Source organism: Limanda limanda, chromosome 16 (assembly GCF_963576545.1).
Source record: "Limanda limanda chromosome 16, fLimLim1.1, whole genome shotgun sequence".
Classification (NCBI taxonomy): Eukaryota; Metazoa; Chordata; class Actinopteri; order Pleuronectiformes; family Pleuronectidae; genus Limanda; species Limanda limanda.
In genome coordinates, this window is record NC_083651.1 from 2,287,412 (window position 1) to 2,308,605 (window position 21,194).

Consider the following 21,194-nt stretch of genomic DNA (forward strand, 5'->3'; position numbering starts at 1 on the left):
CCTGACATCAGAAAAACAGTAATTGTCTCAATAGTGATTCTAATAACGTTAATGCATTAATGAATATTTGGATGATGTTGGTTTTGACTACTGTTTCTTTTCAGTGAGAGAAACTAGAAATGTCTTGTGATGTACTTGTGTGTTATCACTTCATGAATCTGCTCTGTGATGATTCTTCAACACAAACAGACACTTTGGATCATTTAGACTCCGTCTGGTTTCAAACTCCTTCTGTATCTTTTCGTTACTATTTTGCATTTTGCATTTCACTTTTTACTTTTTTATATCTTTTATCTTTTATATATTTTATATAGATATGTTTATGTCTAAATAAATGTTACTTTGTATACATTTTAGAAAAGGTGAGTAAATAAGGAGTAAATAGTGAGTAAATATATATTCTTTTTTTATTGTTTTTTTTCTTATGTGTGGTGTATTTACTGTGTTTTTATGGCAATAAATACCTTCTGGTACTGGTTCTGGTTCTGATTCTGATTCCGGTTCTGATTCTGATTCTGATTCTGATTCTGATAATCCTCCTCGTGAACGAGATCTCAGCTCTTAGCTCTCAGCTGTTTGTTTTGTCAGATTTAAAAGCAAAATTGCAAAGAAAACATTAATAATTCACTGGTGTTGGGTTTATGGAAACTCCTGTCTTATAGAAAATAGATTGGTAAGATTAAGTAGATAGACAAAAATGTGTAAATGTATAAATGCATCAATAAATATATGTATATGCAACATAAAAAAGTGACTTAAGTGTTCTTCTATTTCCTTTTTGATATAAAATACCTTGAGCAGCACACATTAGTAGCTTCATTAAATATATGTATTGAAATAGTGACCAGCTGTGTGACCAAAGTCCTCATATCTCCAAACATGACCAGCGAATTATAACTTTTAATGGACATTTTCCTTCTTGGTGAACTTTGACATCAGGTCCATAGTGAACAAATCAATTCACACAGCAGCATTCATCATCATATCTGCAAGGGGCAGGCTTTTTAGGCTATTTATTTAATCATTAAAATTAAAATGATAATGTTAGATTGCTTTGGTAATAAATACACAAAAAATATATTTAACAAAAATATTTCTAACAGCGTTTTCGATTTTTGGCTCATTTTACCCTAATGTTAATACCACAGCAACAAAGTATATCTGTAGAATACAGCATGAATGGAGCAGCAATAACATCTCTGCACCTGTTTGGGGGTCCTTGGCCTGAAAAACGTTGAAGACCTCTGCTTTATAGTGTTTAACTTGAACTTGCAGTGTATCACCGATAGATGGCAGCATTTCACTGCGCAGTGAGAAGCGAGTCTCCTGCTGCACGGAGCCATGTGGTCCTGAGGAAACACGAGAGGCAGCTCAGTGGTTTTCCTCTATTATCATTTAACATAAAACAAAAATAATTAAAGAAAAACCTTCTATTGTTAATTTAATGTCAGAATTATACGTTTAAATGGATGCATTGCAGTGTAACGTGCAGGAAAGTGGATTTTTTCTTTGTTCTCTAAGCAGTGATTTTAAAAACACAATGGTTTAGTATAGGAAGCCCCCCCCCCCCCCCTTTATGTCATCAGGACCATATACTGTAAATATTTATTTCTTTATTATCTCATCGAGCAGCAGACACAGCTTCTCTTTGTCTCTCACCTCCACTTCTGCTCCGAGTCATGTGACTGCATCTGCTCTCAGTTGTGGCAAGATAACCACGCAACGAGAGAGAGAGAGAGAGAGAGAGAGAGAGAGAGAGAGAGAGAGAGAGAGAGAGGTGGGGGGAGTGAGAGAGAGAGAGAGAGGTGGGGGGAGAGAGAGAAAGAGAGAGAGAGTAAGAGAGAGAGAGCTGAGGAGGAGCCTGCTGCTATAAGATTGACTCCACGCACCATCAGCACCAAACTTGCCTCCATCCCTCCTCCCTGGCTCACTCGCTCTTCTCCTCCGTGCTCCATCCTTCTTCTCCACCCCCCAGCTCTGGAACCTCTCCTCCACCGGAAGCTGCCCGGCTCCATCCCTTGGGTTCCCACGCACCCCCCGCTGGGTTGAGTATGGTCACAACCCCCGCGGTGCCAAGGTGGAGCCGCCGCGCGTTTCTCGGATCGGTGCGCTCCTCCAGGGGCTGGGATGCGCACCGGGAACCTCTCGCTTCCTGCCCGGGTTCGGGTCTGACCAGGAGTCCGGCCCGGGCCACCGCCGAGCCCGGAGGAGCCAGTCCACCCGGAGCAGGATGCCGGTGATGAGAGGGCTGCTGGCCCCGCAGAACACCTTCCTGGACACCATCGCCACCCGCTTCGATGGAACCCGTGAGTACTCAGAGCTTTGGACCTGGTCCAGAACCTGCAGCTCATCTGAACTTCAGACATGTCCACCTCATAGATCCATGTGTCAACTTGTCAAATGAGGAGTTTTCTCTTGGGTGAAACTTTAAAAGTTGTAACTTCTTTCACCTTTCAACTCTGCCTGATAGAAGGATTCAGTGATGTGCATCTCAGGTTGTGTTTTCTGAGAAGATGTGATCTGCAGGACACACTTTCACACATGGATTCAAACAAAGCACATTTTGATGAATCAGTTTTCAGCCTGAAAGTTTTACCCATGCACATGGAAGCCTGCAGGTGCACCAACAGTCCTGAGTCAGTGTTGTGTTGTTTACTTCTAGATGCTTGCAGCTTCATGCATTAAGGTTTTCTTGCCCAGCTCGTTGTAGATCTATGATTCAGGCGATGGTCTCTTCCATCGTGTCCCTCTTGTCTCTGCACGTGTCCAGGATTCTCTGTCCTCCAGCCTCACTGCTCTGACTCAATCCCTGTTTATTCTCACTATCATCACACAGCAGCTGGAGAGAGAGGGATGCATGTATTGACCCTTTATCTTTTCTCCTTCTCTGGCGTGAGGGTGTCTTGTGAGCAGATGCGATGAGCAGCCCGTGTGTGTTCGGGCTCCTGCTGGTTGGGTGGGCGGGCGAGAAAGGCTTGTGTGTGGCGTGTTTGTGTTTCCTTGTGCGTGGATCCCTCAGGTCGATGGGAGTTTGTGAGTCTGTCTTTGTGTGATGGGCTGAGCCAGTGTCGCCCCTGGAAACCTGTGACATGTAACAGCAGGATGGAGGAAGCGATTATCTGACCACGCAGCAAGCAAGTCGCTCAAAGGGCCATCCAGAGCTCCCTCCTCCTGTCTCCTGTCTCCTGTCTCCTGTCTCCTGTCTCCTGTCTCCTGTCTCCTGTCTCCTCTCTCCTCTTGTCTCCTCTCTCCTCTCTCCTCTCTCCTCTCTCCTCTCTCCACTCTCCTCTCTCCTCTCTCCTCTCTCAGTTGTTAGCTTTGTCTCTGAGGCTTCTGGGAATCTGCTGTGAGGATGAGAAGCAAAGAGAGAAAAGACCAACGACTTCCCAGTGCTGTGTTGTCCTTTGTCTTCACACTCTCTTGCTGCTCGGTGGCTCATCACACAGTCGCTGCAGACACACAAATACTTCAGGTCCCAAACACTGTAATCATGGATTGTTCTGCATAATTCAGAGGAGAAGCCGCGTGCGCACAAAACGCAACCACAACCTTCCTATATAAGCTGACACACAACTCAAACAAGGAGATGGAGGTGATCCCTTCTCCTCCACATGTTCTGTAGATTAGCCCTCGCGGCTCTGGACGAGGTGCAGATAATTACACGTCTCCAGCCGAGCATGTGCAGTCATTGTAATTAACTCGCATTGGATGTCAAGGATTCATTGTGGCCTTTCTGCCTGTCAGAGGGGGGCGGGGGTGCGGAGATGAACGGCTGTGGGGGTGGGGAGGCCGGGAGTGTGAGATGCAAGAGCGTGTGTCACCGCCCTGGTGGGAGGAGAGGGTATTTCAGGACATCTAAATATAAATGGATTACAGGGGCTCGCTCTGACAAACATGTCGTTGTGTGTTTTGTGAACGATGTGACTTTAGTTCCTCGTTAATTCAAAGAGGATTCAGGAGAAGGACGTTTGTCTTTGTGTTTCCTGTCGTGTGTGTGTGTCTGAGGTTCTTTGTTGTGTGTTGAGAATCAAATGGGAATCAGCATCACTTTAAAAAGCCACTCGTCTCTGGCAGGAGTCGAACCTGAGAGCTCTTTCAGTTTGTGCAGCTGCTCCATTGTTTCACTCGACTCAGCCGTTGGATTGAACTTTTACTAGAGGAGGAAAAAAGCTGTTTTTTAAAAAACAAACAGATGTCTGGAATCGATGGGGTCGACTCTCTCCGCCTCTTGCTGATTGGATCTTTTCTGTCTCTTTTCTAATCAGCCTTCTCTGATTCGTCAGCCGTCATTATTCTCAAGTGTTACTCACCCTGTATTTTACAATGATCCAACTGTTAACATGGAGGAGACGAGCTGTGATCTGTGAAATGTGTGAATGTGATATGAGCTCTCAGGCGTGTTGGTAGAGTCTGTGATGAGAACAGTTGTTGGTTCGAGTCCTTATCTTCCTTTATTGATTGGAACAGACCCAATCTGAAACATAACAAACTCATCTGTTCAACATCAAACACACATCTGGTGTGACTGTGCAGCAAAGTTGTGCGTCATGTGGATCATTTCTCTGTGTTTGACTCAGGATGTGCTGCTGTCACTCAGACTGATACACATGGCACATGAGCACCAACGTTACAACCACAACACTTGACCTTGACCCACACACACACACATACACACACACACACACAGTCTCAGACACCTTAATAAGGAGCTGAAGTGCTGCAACACACTGCAGTTATACATCACAGCTTCTGAATCACACACTGGCAGGAAGGTTATTATTTATAGACCCCTCTCATGACGAATATCGTAGCCAACACCTCAGAAGCTCATGAGGAAAGAGAACATACACACGTGTACACACACACACACACACACACACACACACACACACACACACACACACGTGCACCTTTTTATAAATATGAGATCTGTCACAGAGCACCCTGTGAATTTGTGTTTATTTATTTTCATCCTGTAATCAGCAGCCTCCTGCAGAGTTCTCATTAGAACCATAATTTAGAATTTGTTCATATTTGGAACTGACAGTCTGGAGGAAACTAAAGGAGCGAACAGAGCGACTGAGTTCTCTGAAGACTCAGCGTCGACCTCAGGCTTCGTTCAATCAATGTTGGTTTGCTGCTTCGCTCCCGGAGCAGCAGCAGCTGTGTGGGACTGCACCAGGCAATTGGTCCTATTAATTGAGTGGGTCTGTGCTCGGTCCTAATCAGGTTAGGGTCTGCGCCCGGCTCTTAACGAGCACATGTGCAGACCAGCGCTCTGCATGTGCTTCCACTGGCTCTGGTCCCCCCCCCTGTCCTGCTGCCAGCTGAGATTGAGCTGCAACAAAAGGAGAATTAACATCGTTATGTATTTTTGTTGACGTTGAGTCTTTGAATAAAGCGACAAAATGAACATGTTTAGATTTTATTTTATGTGCAAAATGCAAATACAATCCAGTTTTCCATGAACAAGGTGATGTCAAACTCGGTGAATCCATCACATCCTGTTTTTCCAAATCAGAATCAAATCATATCTTCTGGGAAACGGATTCATTTGATTCTAATTAAACCACATTTATTAAAGAATCCTCGTGTGTTGCAGTAAATGAATCAGCAGCGAAGCAACAACCGTGTTGTGTGGATCGATAATGAGCTTAATTTCATAAAACAAAATACAGAAATGTCTTTAACGTATTACAAAGATACAAATCTGAGTAATTTTCTTCTCCTTTTTCACGATTTGTCATCTCCATCTTCATCTTCTAATACTGACTTCATCTCGAAGCCCATTTGCTCCAGTCACAGGGAAATAGACTTTGTGACACTGTGTCTCTCTAACGGTGAAATAACTGTCAAATTATCTGACATCTCTTCTCCTCCCTTCATCTGCTGCTGCTGCTTCCTGTCGTTCATTAGCCGCCTCCCACCCGCTCCTCTTGTTATTCACATCATTCGGTGCATGTGTGTCGGGGGGGGGGGGAGAATCCGTGGACGTGGCCCCGAGCAGCAGTGAGGACGACTGTCACCACTTCCCTGTGCCCTGTGTTTGTGTGTCTGTGTGAGAGTGTGTGTGTTTGACAGCAGGGATAAGTGGTGCAGCATTGTGGCGTCTCAGGTGTGTGTGTGTGTGTGTGTGTGTGTCTCCTGAGGCGCTTTGTGTTGAACTCCCTCGTGGCTCCTTGTCAGGCAGCAGCAGATGTAATGATCGGCCTGATAATGAAGCCGAGCTCCGTCTCCACGTTCATCATCTTCTCTGAGAACCAAACACACAGTGGAGCTGGAACCTTTAGTTTCTCACAGTTGTGTCTGTATTGTTTTAGACAAAAGTGATTGATGCATTTTAAATTCAAACAGGGAACACTGGTATCAGGTAGAAGTGCAGCATATTAAAGTTTGCCTCATACGTCCGAAAGCAAAGCTTGTAAAATTCAAAATTCAACCAGATGATTGTCAAAGGGTTTGTTCACATTCACATTGTCTGAGAACCACAAATATTCATATACTATTCTGTATCAATTGTTTCTGCAAGAAGCAAACCTGAAGAATCTGAGAATGTAATTCTTCTGTAGCAATAAAAGAAAAAGTCAGTGAATCAACCAAAAACATTTGGATTTAATCCATGAATCTTTAAATTATCCAGGAATCTCTAAATGAACCACAAATCTTTGAATTAATAACAAATCTTTGATTTAATCACGATTCTTTATATAGACAATTGACAGAAATCTGAAAATGTCATTCTTCTGTACTGATGGCATAATAACACTTGGATTTATCCTCTGGAAATCATGAATGTAAAATAAATCACATTATTACAATCCATCCAACAGGGAAGATATTTCAGCTTGGACCCAAGTGGTGGAGTTAGAGCTGTGTGAATGATCAGTATGAAACTGTCCACACAGATATGAAATCTCATTTCACAAAAGGACCAGAAGGTTTTTTCACATGTTCAAAATGTATATTTTATCATTTTGATTCTTTTACATTCACGCGTCGTCGAGGAAAGATCAGTGGAGAGCTGCTGAGTTGATGGTGAAGGTCTTTGGTGTAAAACCTGTGATACACGGAGGCCGAGGGAGCAGGAGATGAAGGAAGCACAAGACGCTGGTCATTAGAGATGAAGAACCTTGATGGTTCCTGTGAGATGAGGAGCAGGTGATGGAGGCAGAATGAGGAGTCAGCTGATTGAATGGGGATGGGGGGGGGGGCAGAGCGACCTGGATACGACAGCGTTGGAAATGAAGGAAAAATGTAATTTTGATGAAAGTGTGGGAAGATTCAAGATCTTGATGTCATCATACTCTGGTACAATGAGGCTTCTCTTACCAAGGCACTTCTATTTATAGGTGAAAAAATACATGGAAATATAACTTGAAAACAACAATAACATTAGCTTTAGCAAATAACATATAATATACAGAAGGTTTATAGTCATATTGATAGCAGGAAAGACTGTATTATCAAATGGTGCAAAACAAGATTTTGTGAAGTTGGAGTGTCTGTCTCTGTGTGTCTGGGTGTGTGTCTGTGTTTGTGTGTGTTTTAGTCACAGTCTCTGAAGGTGTGTGTGTGTCCTTGGTGTGTTTGGGTTATGTGTGTGTGTTAGTCCCAGTCTCTGAAGGTGTGTGTGTGTCCTTGCTGTGTTTGGGTTATGTGTGTGTGTGTTATTCACAGTCTCTGAAGGTGTGTGTGTGTCCATGGTGTGTTTGGGTTATGTGTGTGTGTTAGTCCCAGTCTCTGAAGGTGTGTGTGTGTCCTTGCTGTGTTTGGGTTATGTGTGTGTGTGTTATTCACAGTCTCTGAAGGTGTGTGTGTGTCCTTGCTGTGTTTGGGCCTGGACGTGATGGAGGTCACGGCTCTGAGATAAAAACTCTTCCTCAGTCTGTTGGTGGAGAATCTTCACTTCCTGCTTCAAACAGGAAGTGTCGACGTGACAAAGACGTCAGAGTGTAAATATCATTACCGAAGTTTTGACCGAAGCTTCAGGTGAAGACGTAAATATGATCCCATTAATGACTGGGATTCTTTCATTGGAACAAAACAGACGCTTGAAAATAGAATAACACATTTTTGTTTCTAGGTCAATGATGATAAACAATCATGTGATTTAAACAAAGGGTGAATTACAACAGTTCACATCGTTAACCAGTGTGAAGTGTGTTGTTGCTGTAGCTCAGCCTCTTATCACCAGTGAGGCAGGAGAGAGAGACGGTGGGGGGGCGGGAGGACTCCATGATGGGGACATGAAGAGGGGATGGGCGGGTAATGGTTGGGGGCGGGGGGGAGTAATGAAGGGGTGTGGGAACAGCAGATGTGATCAAAATGCAAAACAGGAAGATGGAAGAGGACGGATTGGGTTTTATTCTCACAGCACAGAGCTTTCAGAAAACTGTGATGCAGGCGTTTGGTCTGGACTCAGTTTTTTAACTTTAACATTCACTAAACAACCTTTACAACACACTGGAGGAAGGAAACCACATCCTGAGTCTCCTGCTCAGCCTCCTCTGTGATGGAGGGAGGTGTCATGTTGGTTTTCACTCGGTCTTCTCTGCAGTCGTGACCTCGAGCGTGACCTCACTCCTCGGCTGCTGGTTCACTAACTCCACTCTTCACCTCCTGCGACACACGTCCCCGGCTGCAGGATCCACTTGAGACCGGCTCGGCCTCGAGAACACATCTCCTGCTGCTGATCCTGGACGATATGTAATGAGAGCTGGTGCGTTAGGTGTGTGGAGTCGGACTGAGGAGGAGAATCAACCACAGCGTTAATCAGACGTGAAGCACATTCATCATCGTGAGAGCTGCTGGGACCAGAGAGCTCGGCTTTGTGAAGAGCTCGCTTCGTTATTTCTGAATTTTAACAGTGTCCATTTTGCACTTACGCTTCACCCACAGTCACATGATGAGGTTGATAATCAATGATGAGAGAACTCGCTTACTCAATTAGATTCTTAACAGATGGATAATTTCCACTATTCAGTGAAAAGCTCCCGGAACCGAGGTACGAAGATCTACACAAACACACACACACACACACACAGACACACACACAAACAGTGGGCTGCATTTCTGACAGCAGTGAGTGACTTGAAATCAATATCTCCCCAAACTCCAGAACCCGACTCATATATTATTTACAGCTGCTGTTGAAACTGAGGAAGTTTTCTCCGTCCAGCTGCTTGTTGCCGCGGCTGCAGGTGAATCTGTGAAAATCTATTTCTCCTCCAAGCTGTTGATACAAAAACTGAACAGCTCCAGCAGATCTGTGATCATCGGCTCGATTTAGGTTCAGATGCAAAGTTATTTAAATGGAGGAAACGCTGCGTTGTGAGTCTCCAGCTGTGGGTGATGGCTCCACTGCCCAGAGTTTGCATGAAGTGATGATGCAACGTGCAAAACTCAAGGTTCAGATCAAGTCAAGGTTTTTTGTCACAGAACAGTATTTGTTTTGGATGCATAATGTCCCAAAAACGTCCCTTACCCCCATAATCGATCTGTAAGTTAGAGTTTTGCTTGTTTTTACCGTCCACACAGACGGTGAAACCTCGACTTCTGCAGGAGGCGTCTTTAATTCAATGCAAAATCTGAGCTGCTGGGCTCGATCTGTACAGATCATGGATCAACTGCATCCTTCAACAATATATTATAATTTATTCATTTTGCATGTGCAGGTTCACGAGGAGGCAAACAGTCAACTTGTTTCACCTGTCGTCAGCTTTCCTGCATTAGCTCTCACAACCTATCACCACATGGATCAGATGAAGTCAACGTGCACTGACGGCCGTGGAGGAGCAGCAGGGAGAGGATCTGGTTCCAGATAACGTTTCTGCTGCCGATCAAAAGGCCAAGTGTCCGGTCTCTGCTGCCGAGCCTCTTGAAAAGCTCCAGAGGAAAAAGGTGTCAACGTGTCAAGTTGAGTTTTGTGATCTTTTCTCCGCCTCATTGAAGTTTCTGTGTGGTTTCTTCTTTGAGACCAAGAGACGAGTGTTGGAGCAGCCGAGCTTTTAAATTCAACGATGTCAAAAGTGTAATTGCAGCGATCTTTCCGTGGTAGCCGTGTGGAGGAGGTGAACGCTGCCAGGTGAACCATCAGATCGGCTGAGGGAAGCAGGAATAGGTTGAGACGCAGACGGAGATGGAAATAGACGCCAAAGCAGGTGGTCAACGAAGATGTCACCGTGAGCGGAGGGAATTACGGAGGCATAAGACATGAGTGTGCAGGAGGAGGAGGAGGAGGAGGAGGAGGAGGAGGGAGCCGGGGACTGTAATGGCAGTAAATGAAAGTGATAAAGCCGGAGTGACGGGGGGGCACATCAGACCGCTCGCTCTGAACTAACCAATCAAATAGGAAGCAGATGAATCCAGGCTGCGGCCTCATTAAGCCTCGGACTCGGCCTCGTGAAAAGCGCAGAATCTCCACCGTGCTTCATGAAGTCTGTTGTTTTTTATATGTTGCAAATTTGGTCTCATTGATGTGAACCAGCTCTCGGCCGAAAACACAAATGAAACAAATGGATGCAAAAACAAAAATGTCTTGTTTTCATCCTGGTTGATTTCCTGAAAATGTTTCCACAAGCGAACATTCAGTTATTTCACTGGATTTAGTCGAGCAGTTTATTTTTGCTAATTTGTAATTCCTATAATTTCCTTAGAGTGAATCCGATCTCCCTGGTTCTCATAACTTCAAATAGCCACAAATTAAAATCAAACGCTCATCAGGCATCTCCTGAACCTCTCAGCGAACACTCTGCCTTCCAGCGTCAGTGACTAATTCCTCCTTCCACCGTTATGTGCTCTTCACTCCAGAGATTCTCGCTCTAAACTCTGGCCTCCATCCATATTGTAATCTCCTCATTTCAACCTCGGAGTCAAAGTGGCAGCGTTAGGCGGAGGAGCAGATGCAGGCGGCTGCTTTGAACTCGATGCCAAACGCCGTGTGATGCGTGAGTCACTGCCCCCCCAACCTGTACGGATCAGAGGGTGTCTTCTGATGAGCGGCAAACCGATGGCGTGCAGTCGACGTGACGCTTGACACAGTTAGGGAGAGTGAATTGAATAGACCGGAGATCACTTTGAGGTTTGTATATCGTCTTGTTCGGGATCATTTCACTTGCAAAGCACCAAAGTTCATGGGTGGCTCCTCCCATCAGAGCATCATGCAGCTCTGATGGGAGAAGCTGTGGATGTAAAGCAGCCTGAAGTCACCAGATGGAGCCTGATTTCCCCGAGGACGCCCTCCTGTCTCTGGGTTTAAACACGTCCTGCAGGCGAACACAGAGAACACATATGGATGTAGAGCTCTTATACAGCCACGGGGTATTAATCTGTCAAAGATGCAAATAGGAGAGAGACACAACGAAGAGCAGGGAGAGTCAAGAGGAGGAAGATGGAGGAAGAAGTGAGAGATCAGGACGCTGAGGTTCTCAGTCCATGAAGAACAGGAATCTGATGCTCGCTCCTTTTCCCTCAGAAAACAGATGTTTCATCCACAGCATCCTTCATCTGATATTATGTCACTAACTAAATCACTGATTCTGAAATCTGAAATCTGAAGACTTGGATTCACACGTCTGCACAAACAGGTGCTTGTTAATGAATCACTAAATATCAGACACTGACTCAGCAGAAAACAAACTGTAGAAGCAACATGATGATTATCTCAGGATGCAGTCAAAGGATGAAATGTCTGTAAAAGAAAAAGGAAATATGTGGAAATATAAAGAGGAATCAAATGAAAGAATACATTAATAAATAAAAAATGGAAATATAGTCATATAAAAAGTTTCTAAAAATGGTTATTTCAGCTATTTTTGCATTTATTCATTTATTTCTTTGTATAGTTTTAGATTCTCAAATTAAGTATTATTCTTTTTCTTTAAAACATATTCATTATTCATATCCCTATTGTTTACCATATTGCTTTTTTCTTTTCCTGATAAATAGTGCGTGATATTCTACGCACTATTGAAAAGAAACATTTTGTCTCGGGCCACCATGAGGTCGACCTTGGCAGTTTTTATATTTGTCTGACGGTGAATTGAAACTTCAAGTTGTTTTTTTGAGTTTACAAATGGAAATATTGTAGATTGTCTATCTTTCAACACCATGCCCAGTCAGCATGTGTGTTCTGAACTTCTGTCCGTCCAGATGAAGTCATGAATTCAGATCAACATGCAAAATTAAAAGAAGTTTAGCATCGGACACTGAGCAGCTTCCAGTCGCTGGAGTGAAACCTCGAAGCAGCTTTTCACTCCAGTCAGCTCTTCTCTGTGATGTGCTCCTGCTCATTCACATTCATGTGTGTTTGTTTTGCGATTGGTAGATGACCATTATATTGCATCATTAACCGCACTGCTCCTCGCCAGTTTTGCCATCGCTTCCTGCTTTTGTTTAAATCTGGCAAATATTGACTGTGGGCAAAGCGTCTGAGCCCGACTCTCGTTTCCAATATCAAAAGGCCAATAAAGAAAAACCAGCTTGGTTTTCTAAGGCCGGGCTCCAGGAGAGGCAGCTGCTCGGAGAGAGGCTGCTGTGAACAGAGATCTGGATGCACCTGTTACCAGACAGATCGGTTCTGCTCGACTTTACTGGATGTTGGTGTTTATGAGCCCGGTTTAATTTATTGTTTCTCTCTCTCTCTCTGAGGTGTTGTCGCTCAGGCTGCATCACATGTTCCCACGCTGTTCAATTATGAAAGACCAAACAACACGACATCGTTCTCGTGCATATGTTCACTTCTCTCTGAAGACGGAGAGAGATTAAAGCAGCAGATCAATAAACTGCTCGGCTCTGGTCAAACAGCGATAATCCCTCAGTCGGGACGAGCTGGAGCCGTGACAGGAGAACACACATTCACCCACTAACACACACATTCACCCACTAACACACACATTCACCCACTAACACACACATTCACCCACTAACACACACATTCACCCACTAACACACACATTCACCCACTAACACACACATTCACCCAGGAACACACACATTCACCCAGGAACACACACATTCACACACTAACACACACATTCACCCACGAACACACACATTCACCCACTAACACACACATTCACCCACTAACACACACATTCACCCACTAACACACACATTCACCCAGGAACACACACACACATACCCACGAACACACACATTCACCCAGGAACACACTCATTCACCCACTAACACACACATTCACCCACTAACACACACATTCACCCACTAACACACACATTTACCCACTAACACACACATTCACCCACGAACACACACATTCACCCACTAACACACATATTCACCCACTAACACACACATTCACCCACTAACACACACATTCACCCACTAACACACACATTCACCCACTAACACACACATTCACCCACTAACACACACATTCACCCACTAACACACACATTCACCCACTAACACACACTTTCACCCACGAACACACACCCAGGAACACGCAATTTCACCCACTAACACACACATTCACCCACTAACACACACTTTCACCCACTAACACACACATTCACCCAATAACACACACATTCACCCACTAACACACACATTCACCCACTAACACACACATTCACCCACTAACACACACATTCACCCACTAACACACACATTCACCCACTAACACACACATTCACCCACTAACACACACATTCACCCACGAACACACACATTCAACCACGAACACACACTTTCACCCACGAACACACACATTCACCCACTAACACACACATTCACCCACTAACACACACATTCACCCACTAACACACACATTCACCCACTAACACACACATTCACCCACGAACACACACATTCACCCACTGACACACACATTCACCCACTAACACACACATTCACCCACGAACACACACATTCACCCACGAACACACACATTCACCAACGAACACACACATTCACCCACTAACACACACTTTCACCCACTAACACACACATTCACCCACAAACACACACATTCACCCAGGAACACACACATTCACCCACTAACACACACATTCACCCACTAACACACACATTCACCCACTAACACACACATTCACCCACTAGCACACACATTCACCCACTAACACACACATTCACCCACTAACACACATTCACCCACTAACACACACATTCACCCACTAACACACACTTTCACCCACTAACACACACATTCACCCACTAACACACACATTCACCCACTAACACACATATTCACCCACTAACACACACTTTCACCCACTAACACACACATTCACCCACGAACACACACATTCACCCACTAACACACACATTCACCCACTAACACACACATTCACCCAGGAACACACACATTCACCCACTAACACACACATTCACCCAGGAACACACACATTCACCCACTAACACACACATTCACCCACTAGCACACACATTCACCCACTAACACACACATTCACCCACTAACACACATTCACCCACTAACACACACATTCACCCACTAACACACACTTTCACCCACTAACACACACATTCACCCACTAACACACACATTCACCCACTAACACACATATTCACCCACTAACACACACTTTCACCCACTAACACACACATTCACCCACGAACACACACATTCACCCACTAACACACATTCACCCACTAACACACACATTCACCCACTAACACACACTTTCACCCACTAACACACACATTCACCCACTAACACACACATTCACCCACTAACACACATATTCACCCACTAACACACACTTTCACCCACTAACACACACATTCACCCACGAACACACACATTCACCCACTAACACACACATTCACCCACTAACACACACATTCACCCAGGAACACACACATTCACCCACTAACACACACATTCACCCAGGAACACACACATTCACCCACTAACACACACATTCACCCACTAGCACACACATTCACCCACTAACACACACATTCACCCACTAACACACATTCACCCACTAACACACACATTCACCCACTAACACACACTTTCACCCACTAACACACACATTCACCCACTAACACACACATTCACCCACTAACACACATATTCACCCACTAACACACACTTTCACCCACTAACACACACATTCACCCACGAACACACACATTCACCCACTAACACACACATTCACCCACTAACACACACATTCAGAGTCTCTAACGCTGTCACTCTAAACCCGGCGCTTGCACTCGGATCTTCCCTCATTGTGTTTCCTTCCCTCCAGCTTCAGCTCTTCTCTCTTTCACGCTGCTTCTTACTCTTACTTCACTTGTTACCAGCTGTGGTTCACTGGTGTGTGTGTGTGTGTGTGTGTGTGTGTGTGTGTGTGTGTGTGTGTGTGTGTGTGTGTGTGTGTGTGTGTGAGTGTGCTGAGCTGGGTTGTGTGTTACTCTTCAGATGTGAACGTTACGCTTGGTAAGGAACGATGTGAGGAGCTCGTGTTTGTTTGTGCGGCAGCGTCTTTCAGATTCTCTAACGCTGTCACTCTAAACCCTGCGCTTGCACTCTGATATTCCTTCATTGTGTTTCCTGCCCTCCAGCTTCAGCTCTTCTCTCTTTCACGCTGCTTCTTTGCTAGTGAATTTTTGTGAAGCAACAAGTTTGCAGGCAGGTGTAGTGTTGCTGGAAGAAATTGCTCCATCTTCCTTTTAGATTATTTTTCCACACATGTGCAGAAGCAGAAGAGCTGAAGCTGAGCTGTGCAAGTGCTCAAGAGCTTTTCGAGTGCAAGAGCAAAGACCACGCTCCGGAATAAAATTGGCAAAAAAAAAATCCATATTATTCAAGAAATGATTCCTTTGTGTGAGCAGAATCCTTTATTTAAATGTATTTTAGTATTCACAGAGCGGTTTGAGAATGAAACTGAGCAGATTTTTATTTCCTTCCCTCGTCTCCTGCTCTGTCAGCTGCAGAGAAACAGTGACTGAGCTTGTTCTCAACTCTGCAGCTCTTCACTGTCAAACTAATTGGTCGTACGTGTGAATCCAGCCTCATTTGGGGACCTTTCTGTATGTGTGTGTGTGTGTTGTGTGTGCAGGTGTGTGTGTGTGTGTATCGGATGTGTGGCTTCCAGCCCTTTGCATTATTACCACCTTTCTTAATATAGCCTGCGAGAGTCATAAGATTACGCAATAACGGCAGCGTGTCCAATCGACGAGGGAGAGTGTCGTGCGTGATTCTCCCTCGACCGAATTGTTCGAGTGCCTGAGGCGTTGTGCTGCTTCACTCAATCTGATTATGGCCTGATAATTATTAAAATGCCAAACATGATGGTGTGTGAAGAATGTTGTTTTTCTTGCGGTTGGAAATGAGGAGGAAAAAGATCTCTGGCTCTCAGCGAGCGTGATGTCATTTCAGTTTCCTCTGGCCTCTTGTGCTGCGGATCGGAGGGAAACATCGTCAGAGACAAAATAATATAAATGTTTCTGGTGCAGTCAGTGTTCGGATCAATCTCTAGTTTCAAATCTCTATGTAGAGTAAATTAGATCATATATCACCATGTACATTAGGGGCGTAGATACTGTGTGATTGACAGCTACTGACGTCTAGATGATGGAGGCGTCAGGAGGTGTCAGGCTCCTGACATGGCGCTGGAGAAAATGTCAAACTCGAGGCTTCAGAACAATAAAATCATCATCTAAGAAAATCTGTAACAGCTACGATTTTATTCGATAATAAATTAAACTTGCAGAAAAAAATCACAACTCGCTTACAGTTTTTCACAATTGTTAACACACGTTTTTCAAAACAATAACGGCTTTCTCAAAAATGCACACAGAAAACTCAAAACCTCACACACAAAATCCTAAACCTGACACTCCCTTTGCAATATGACTCTTTGCCATCAAATCTCTTCACTGTTCACAAAATGGAACTCGTGTTTTCATTTGCTACACACAGCCATATTTTCAAATGACACACACATACCATTTATTGAGTACACACAACTAAGCATTTGCTTGCACACTTCCAAGCATTTACAGCACACTGAAGTGCAAAATTGAAAACACAATCATCGAAATGGAACACACCATATGAATGACAATGAATGATGAATTAGCCATTTCTCCTTTTGTAAACTGTCTCAGTGTAGGCCTACTTTTTTCATAGTCAAAACATAAAACAGCACACAAATATGCAGCAAAAAAAGGTTTATTTCAGTACACACAGAGAACAGTACAGTACTGACACAGACAGCATGAGAATGCAAGTTACAGTATGGACACAGAGAGGTCAACACAGTGGGCTACAGTGAGACACTGTAGAAAAGGAACAATATTGGATTATAAATGTTTCTGGTGCAGTCAGTGTACGGATCAATCTCTAGTTTCAAATCTCTATATAAAGTAAATTAGATCATAAAGCACCAGTTACATTAGGGGCGTAGATGCTGCGTGATTGACAGCTACTGTCGTTTGGTTGCTGGAGGTGTCAACTAACTTCTAAGAAAATCTGTAACAGCTACAATATTATCACATAATGAATTAAACCTGCAGAAGAAATCACACCTCACCTAATGCCACAAATTCGCCATTAGTTTCCTGATGATGACGACTCCTGTCAGAGGTGATGAGTCCACGTTGCTGCAGCATTACAAACACACGAGAGGATTAAATGTTTTAAATATTGTTTGAGGATGTTTCTATGTGAGGAGATGGATGGGGGTGGGGGGGGGGGCGGATGATGGAGGTGATTATAAATCAAGAGTTCCTGGAGGAAGTGGGTCACTTTGCTGAGGTGAAGCACAACATGACCTGGATGAGAGAAACGTCTTCATCAGAACAACCAGCTGCTCCTGCACGATAACGCCCCCCCCACCGGCTGTTCAACAGTGTGTGTGGAGATATTTATCAATAACCAGTTATGATTTAGTCGTATTTCCAATATGGAGTTTACTCATGATAACATCTTGTGATATCATAGCTGTTTTTCAAATGTGACTGTGAATGGATTCAGACTAACATGATGTCATCAGGTTTAAATAACCTTGACAATTTGAATCCAATAGTTTAAGGTTTGAATTGATGAAACCATGAACCATAAATAGATATTAATGACGTTTCACTGATTAATATCTTCTTATTTCTCTCACAAACTGTTAATGAATCATTACTTCTCAAATCAAGTTTTTAAAGGAAAGTGTTTTATGAAGCAGCAGAACGAGGTGATGAGTTTTCACCTTCAACTTATTCATCATATTCTCAAGTGAAGTAAACGTGCGTCTGAAAGATTCACTTGTTACCAGCTGTGGTTCACTGGTGTGTGTGTGTGTGTGTGTGTGTGTGTGTGTGTGTGTGTGTGTGTGTGTGCTAAGATGGGTTGTGTGTTGCTCTTCAGATGTGAGGAGCTCATGTTTGTTTGTGCGGCAGCGACTCTGAAGGAAGGAAACGTTCGGAGCAGACGCTTCAGTTACATTATACATGAAAACATTCAGACTGCAGCTTCTCTCTTTCATCACACACATCATATATTCATATATCGGCATGGTTAAGGTGTGTTTGTGTGTGTGTGTGTGTGTGTGTGTGTGTCTGTGCTGTGACAAATGAACTTCTGCTCACTCAGCCACAGCGACATATCTGTCAAATCTATCTTTCGCTTTCACTGTTTTTTAATGCAAATTAAACTACAACTATAAATAAATATCTCATATTTGCATTTTTTTGCAGAAGGAAGCTACAAAGTGTGAAATGTCTGTTAAAACATTCAGTTTGTCGCAGTGAACCTGGGATTGAACTGTTAGAGGTGAAATGAAGGATCTGTTAACAGAGTTTCTGACACGGAGAAGAAACCTTTTGAATACAAAGAGAACAAGTGGTGCATCAATTAAAATGGTATTAAAAATGATAAAAGAACAATAATAGCTTTGAAGTGAAAGTGAGATCACAAGCTGCTCGGAGGTGAAGGCTTTGAAAAGATCAGAGACGGAGCCTGTGGCCTCAGAATATCAATACAATATTAAAATCAATCTTAAAGCTGTAGTTTAAATGTTGTTGTGTGGACTTGATAGACAAGTTGTATGAAATATTAAATCCTTCAGTGCCGCTGCTCACATTGATTCCGTGCGTTTCAACGCTCGACACAATCAAACGCTCGACCTGCGGCGAAGAAAAACACGTAATCTCCTCAAAGCTAAACCAGTGAGACGGTGGAAGTCAAAATGCTTCAGACATCACAGAAGATGAGACGTCATCCGGTGACTTCTGGAAACTTTCCGTGCAGCCTTTAGTCTTTAGCTTCTTCCCTTTGTTGTGGAGAATGATGAGGAGAACAGGGGGGGGGGGCTGACAGAGGGAGAGGGATGGAGCAGACATCGCTCACCCAGACGAACCAGTGTACCCCCTACATGACAGATGGGTCTGGATGGAACCATGAAATATTTAGCAGAGGTAAATGGAGGAGGAGGCGCTCGGTCGTGTTCCCTCCAGTCAGGACTGTCTTTACTGTTTTCATCTGCATGCATCAACACCGAGAGACGATCGGTCACCGGGACACTCGTCTCTTTGTTCCTCTTCTGTTTCCTCCACGTCTCGACCTCGAGCTTCACGTCTCGACCTCGAGCTTCACGTCTCGACCTCGAGCTTCACGTCTCGACCTCGAGCTTCAGCCGAGCGTCGGGTTCGAAGGACGTGAGACTTTCTCCTGCTCAGGGACCGGTGCTCATAGAAGTAAAAACCATTAATCATCCTATTTGCAGGTATGATGATTCCTAAGATGTCGACATCAAACCCCGACAAAGAAATGTAATTAAAGAAAGAAAGAAAACACAAATATAACCAGAAAAACCTTCTCATTTAAGATTTAAACATAAACGCATTGTTTAGTCTGTAAAATAGAAGATATTTTTATCCACAAACATAAACTTAGATGTAGATTCGTCTGTGAAAGGCTCACATCAACCATTCAGCTAATATTTACTCTATTGTCCTGTAGTGGATAACTGTGCATGTTGGTTTTTCTTATACATTGAGTGTTTATTAGATATAGAATAAAAACACAAGCACATGAAATAAAAACCAGTTTCCTGTAGCTCCTCTTCTGAAGTCACTTCCTTCCTCCGCCTTTAAATGTTTACAGCCGACAAAGAAACATTTGCGTTCTTCATTTCTTTTTCTGCAGTTTTTATCGAACATTGCACCATTAATAAAATATATAAACATTGAACTTTGATCACATTGTCAACACTGTGTTGTCAGTTTTCTGCAGACGAGAAGTTTCCTGTGAACAGAAGCAAAAGCCGTCGTCGTCCCCAGAAACAGTTTGACTGCTTCACATTTAGAAAACAACGTTTTTCAAATACGTCTCGTTCAGGTCGGACGACGTCTGAAGATGAGATTCTGATTGTTGAACTTTCAGTTTCCCTCCTTTTATCTGGTTCCTTCCACAAACTCAGTTTCTCATGTGAACATGGTCCGTGAGACAGAGTCAGGTGATGCTGAAGCATGATTGACACCTGTATCACTAGTGTGTGTTCATGTCTATCTATAGTCATGAGGGCCAATACCACTGTTGTGAGGACATTTTGTGTGTGTGTGTGTGTGTGTGTGTGTGTGTGTGTGTGTGTGTGTGTGTGTGTGTGTGTGTGTACTGTTGCTAAGGGCTGCTGAAGCTCAGACAAACACTTTATCAGGTCTGAAATGAGCATCAAATTGCAATCTCTCAAGTGTTGAATTGCACTGACACACACACACACACACACACACACACACACACACACACACACACACACACACACACGGGTCTGTCCTCTTGTCTATTTATACGTCTGTCTGTCCGTCTCTCCCTTCCTGATCAAAGTCCCGTCTGTCTCTCTGTCCGTCCATCTGTTAATCTCTTCATCTGCTTGTGTCCGTCCGTCCAAACCGTCTCTCTGTTGAACCACCTGTCCGTCCATCTGTCCGTCTCTAATTATCATATCTGTCAGTGGTTGTGATTCAGGACGTTCCTCAGGATCCGTCCCGGTCCACGTGTCTCAGCAGCATGTGTGATGTCATGTCTTTGCTCTGTCCCACCTGTCTTCTAACATCTCGTTAGTGGATTTTAAATCTCTGGGCACAGACAGCGATCGTTTAGAGAATCGTTAGAGGACGAGAAGCAGCGTTTAGTCTGTTGATCAATGAGCTGATCAGAAAAGAATCAATCAGACGGACAAGTTATTGTT

At 43.9% G+C, this 21,194-nt stretch overlaps 1 protein-coding gene across 1 annotated transcript in view; it reads left to right on the forward strand.

The window, feature by feature from the left end:
- The first annotated feature begins 2,230 nt into the window (after nt 1–2,230).
- Nucleotides 2,231–21,194, forward strand: part of kcnh3 (potassium voltage-gated channel, subfamily H (eag-related), member 3) — a 96,632-nt gene continuing 77,668 nt past the window's right edge. Inside the window, exon 1 of the mRNA XM_061088484.1 lies at nt 2,231–2,306. Coding sequence (XP_060944467.1) covers nt 2,231–2,306 — 76 coding nt within the window. The remainder of the gene's footprint in view (nt 2,307–21,194) is intronic.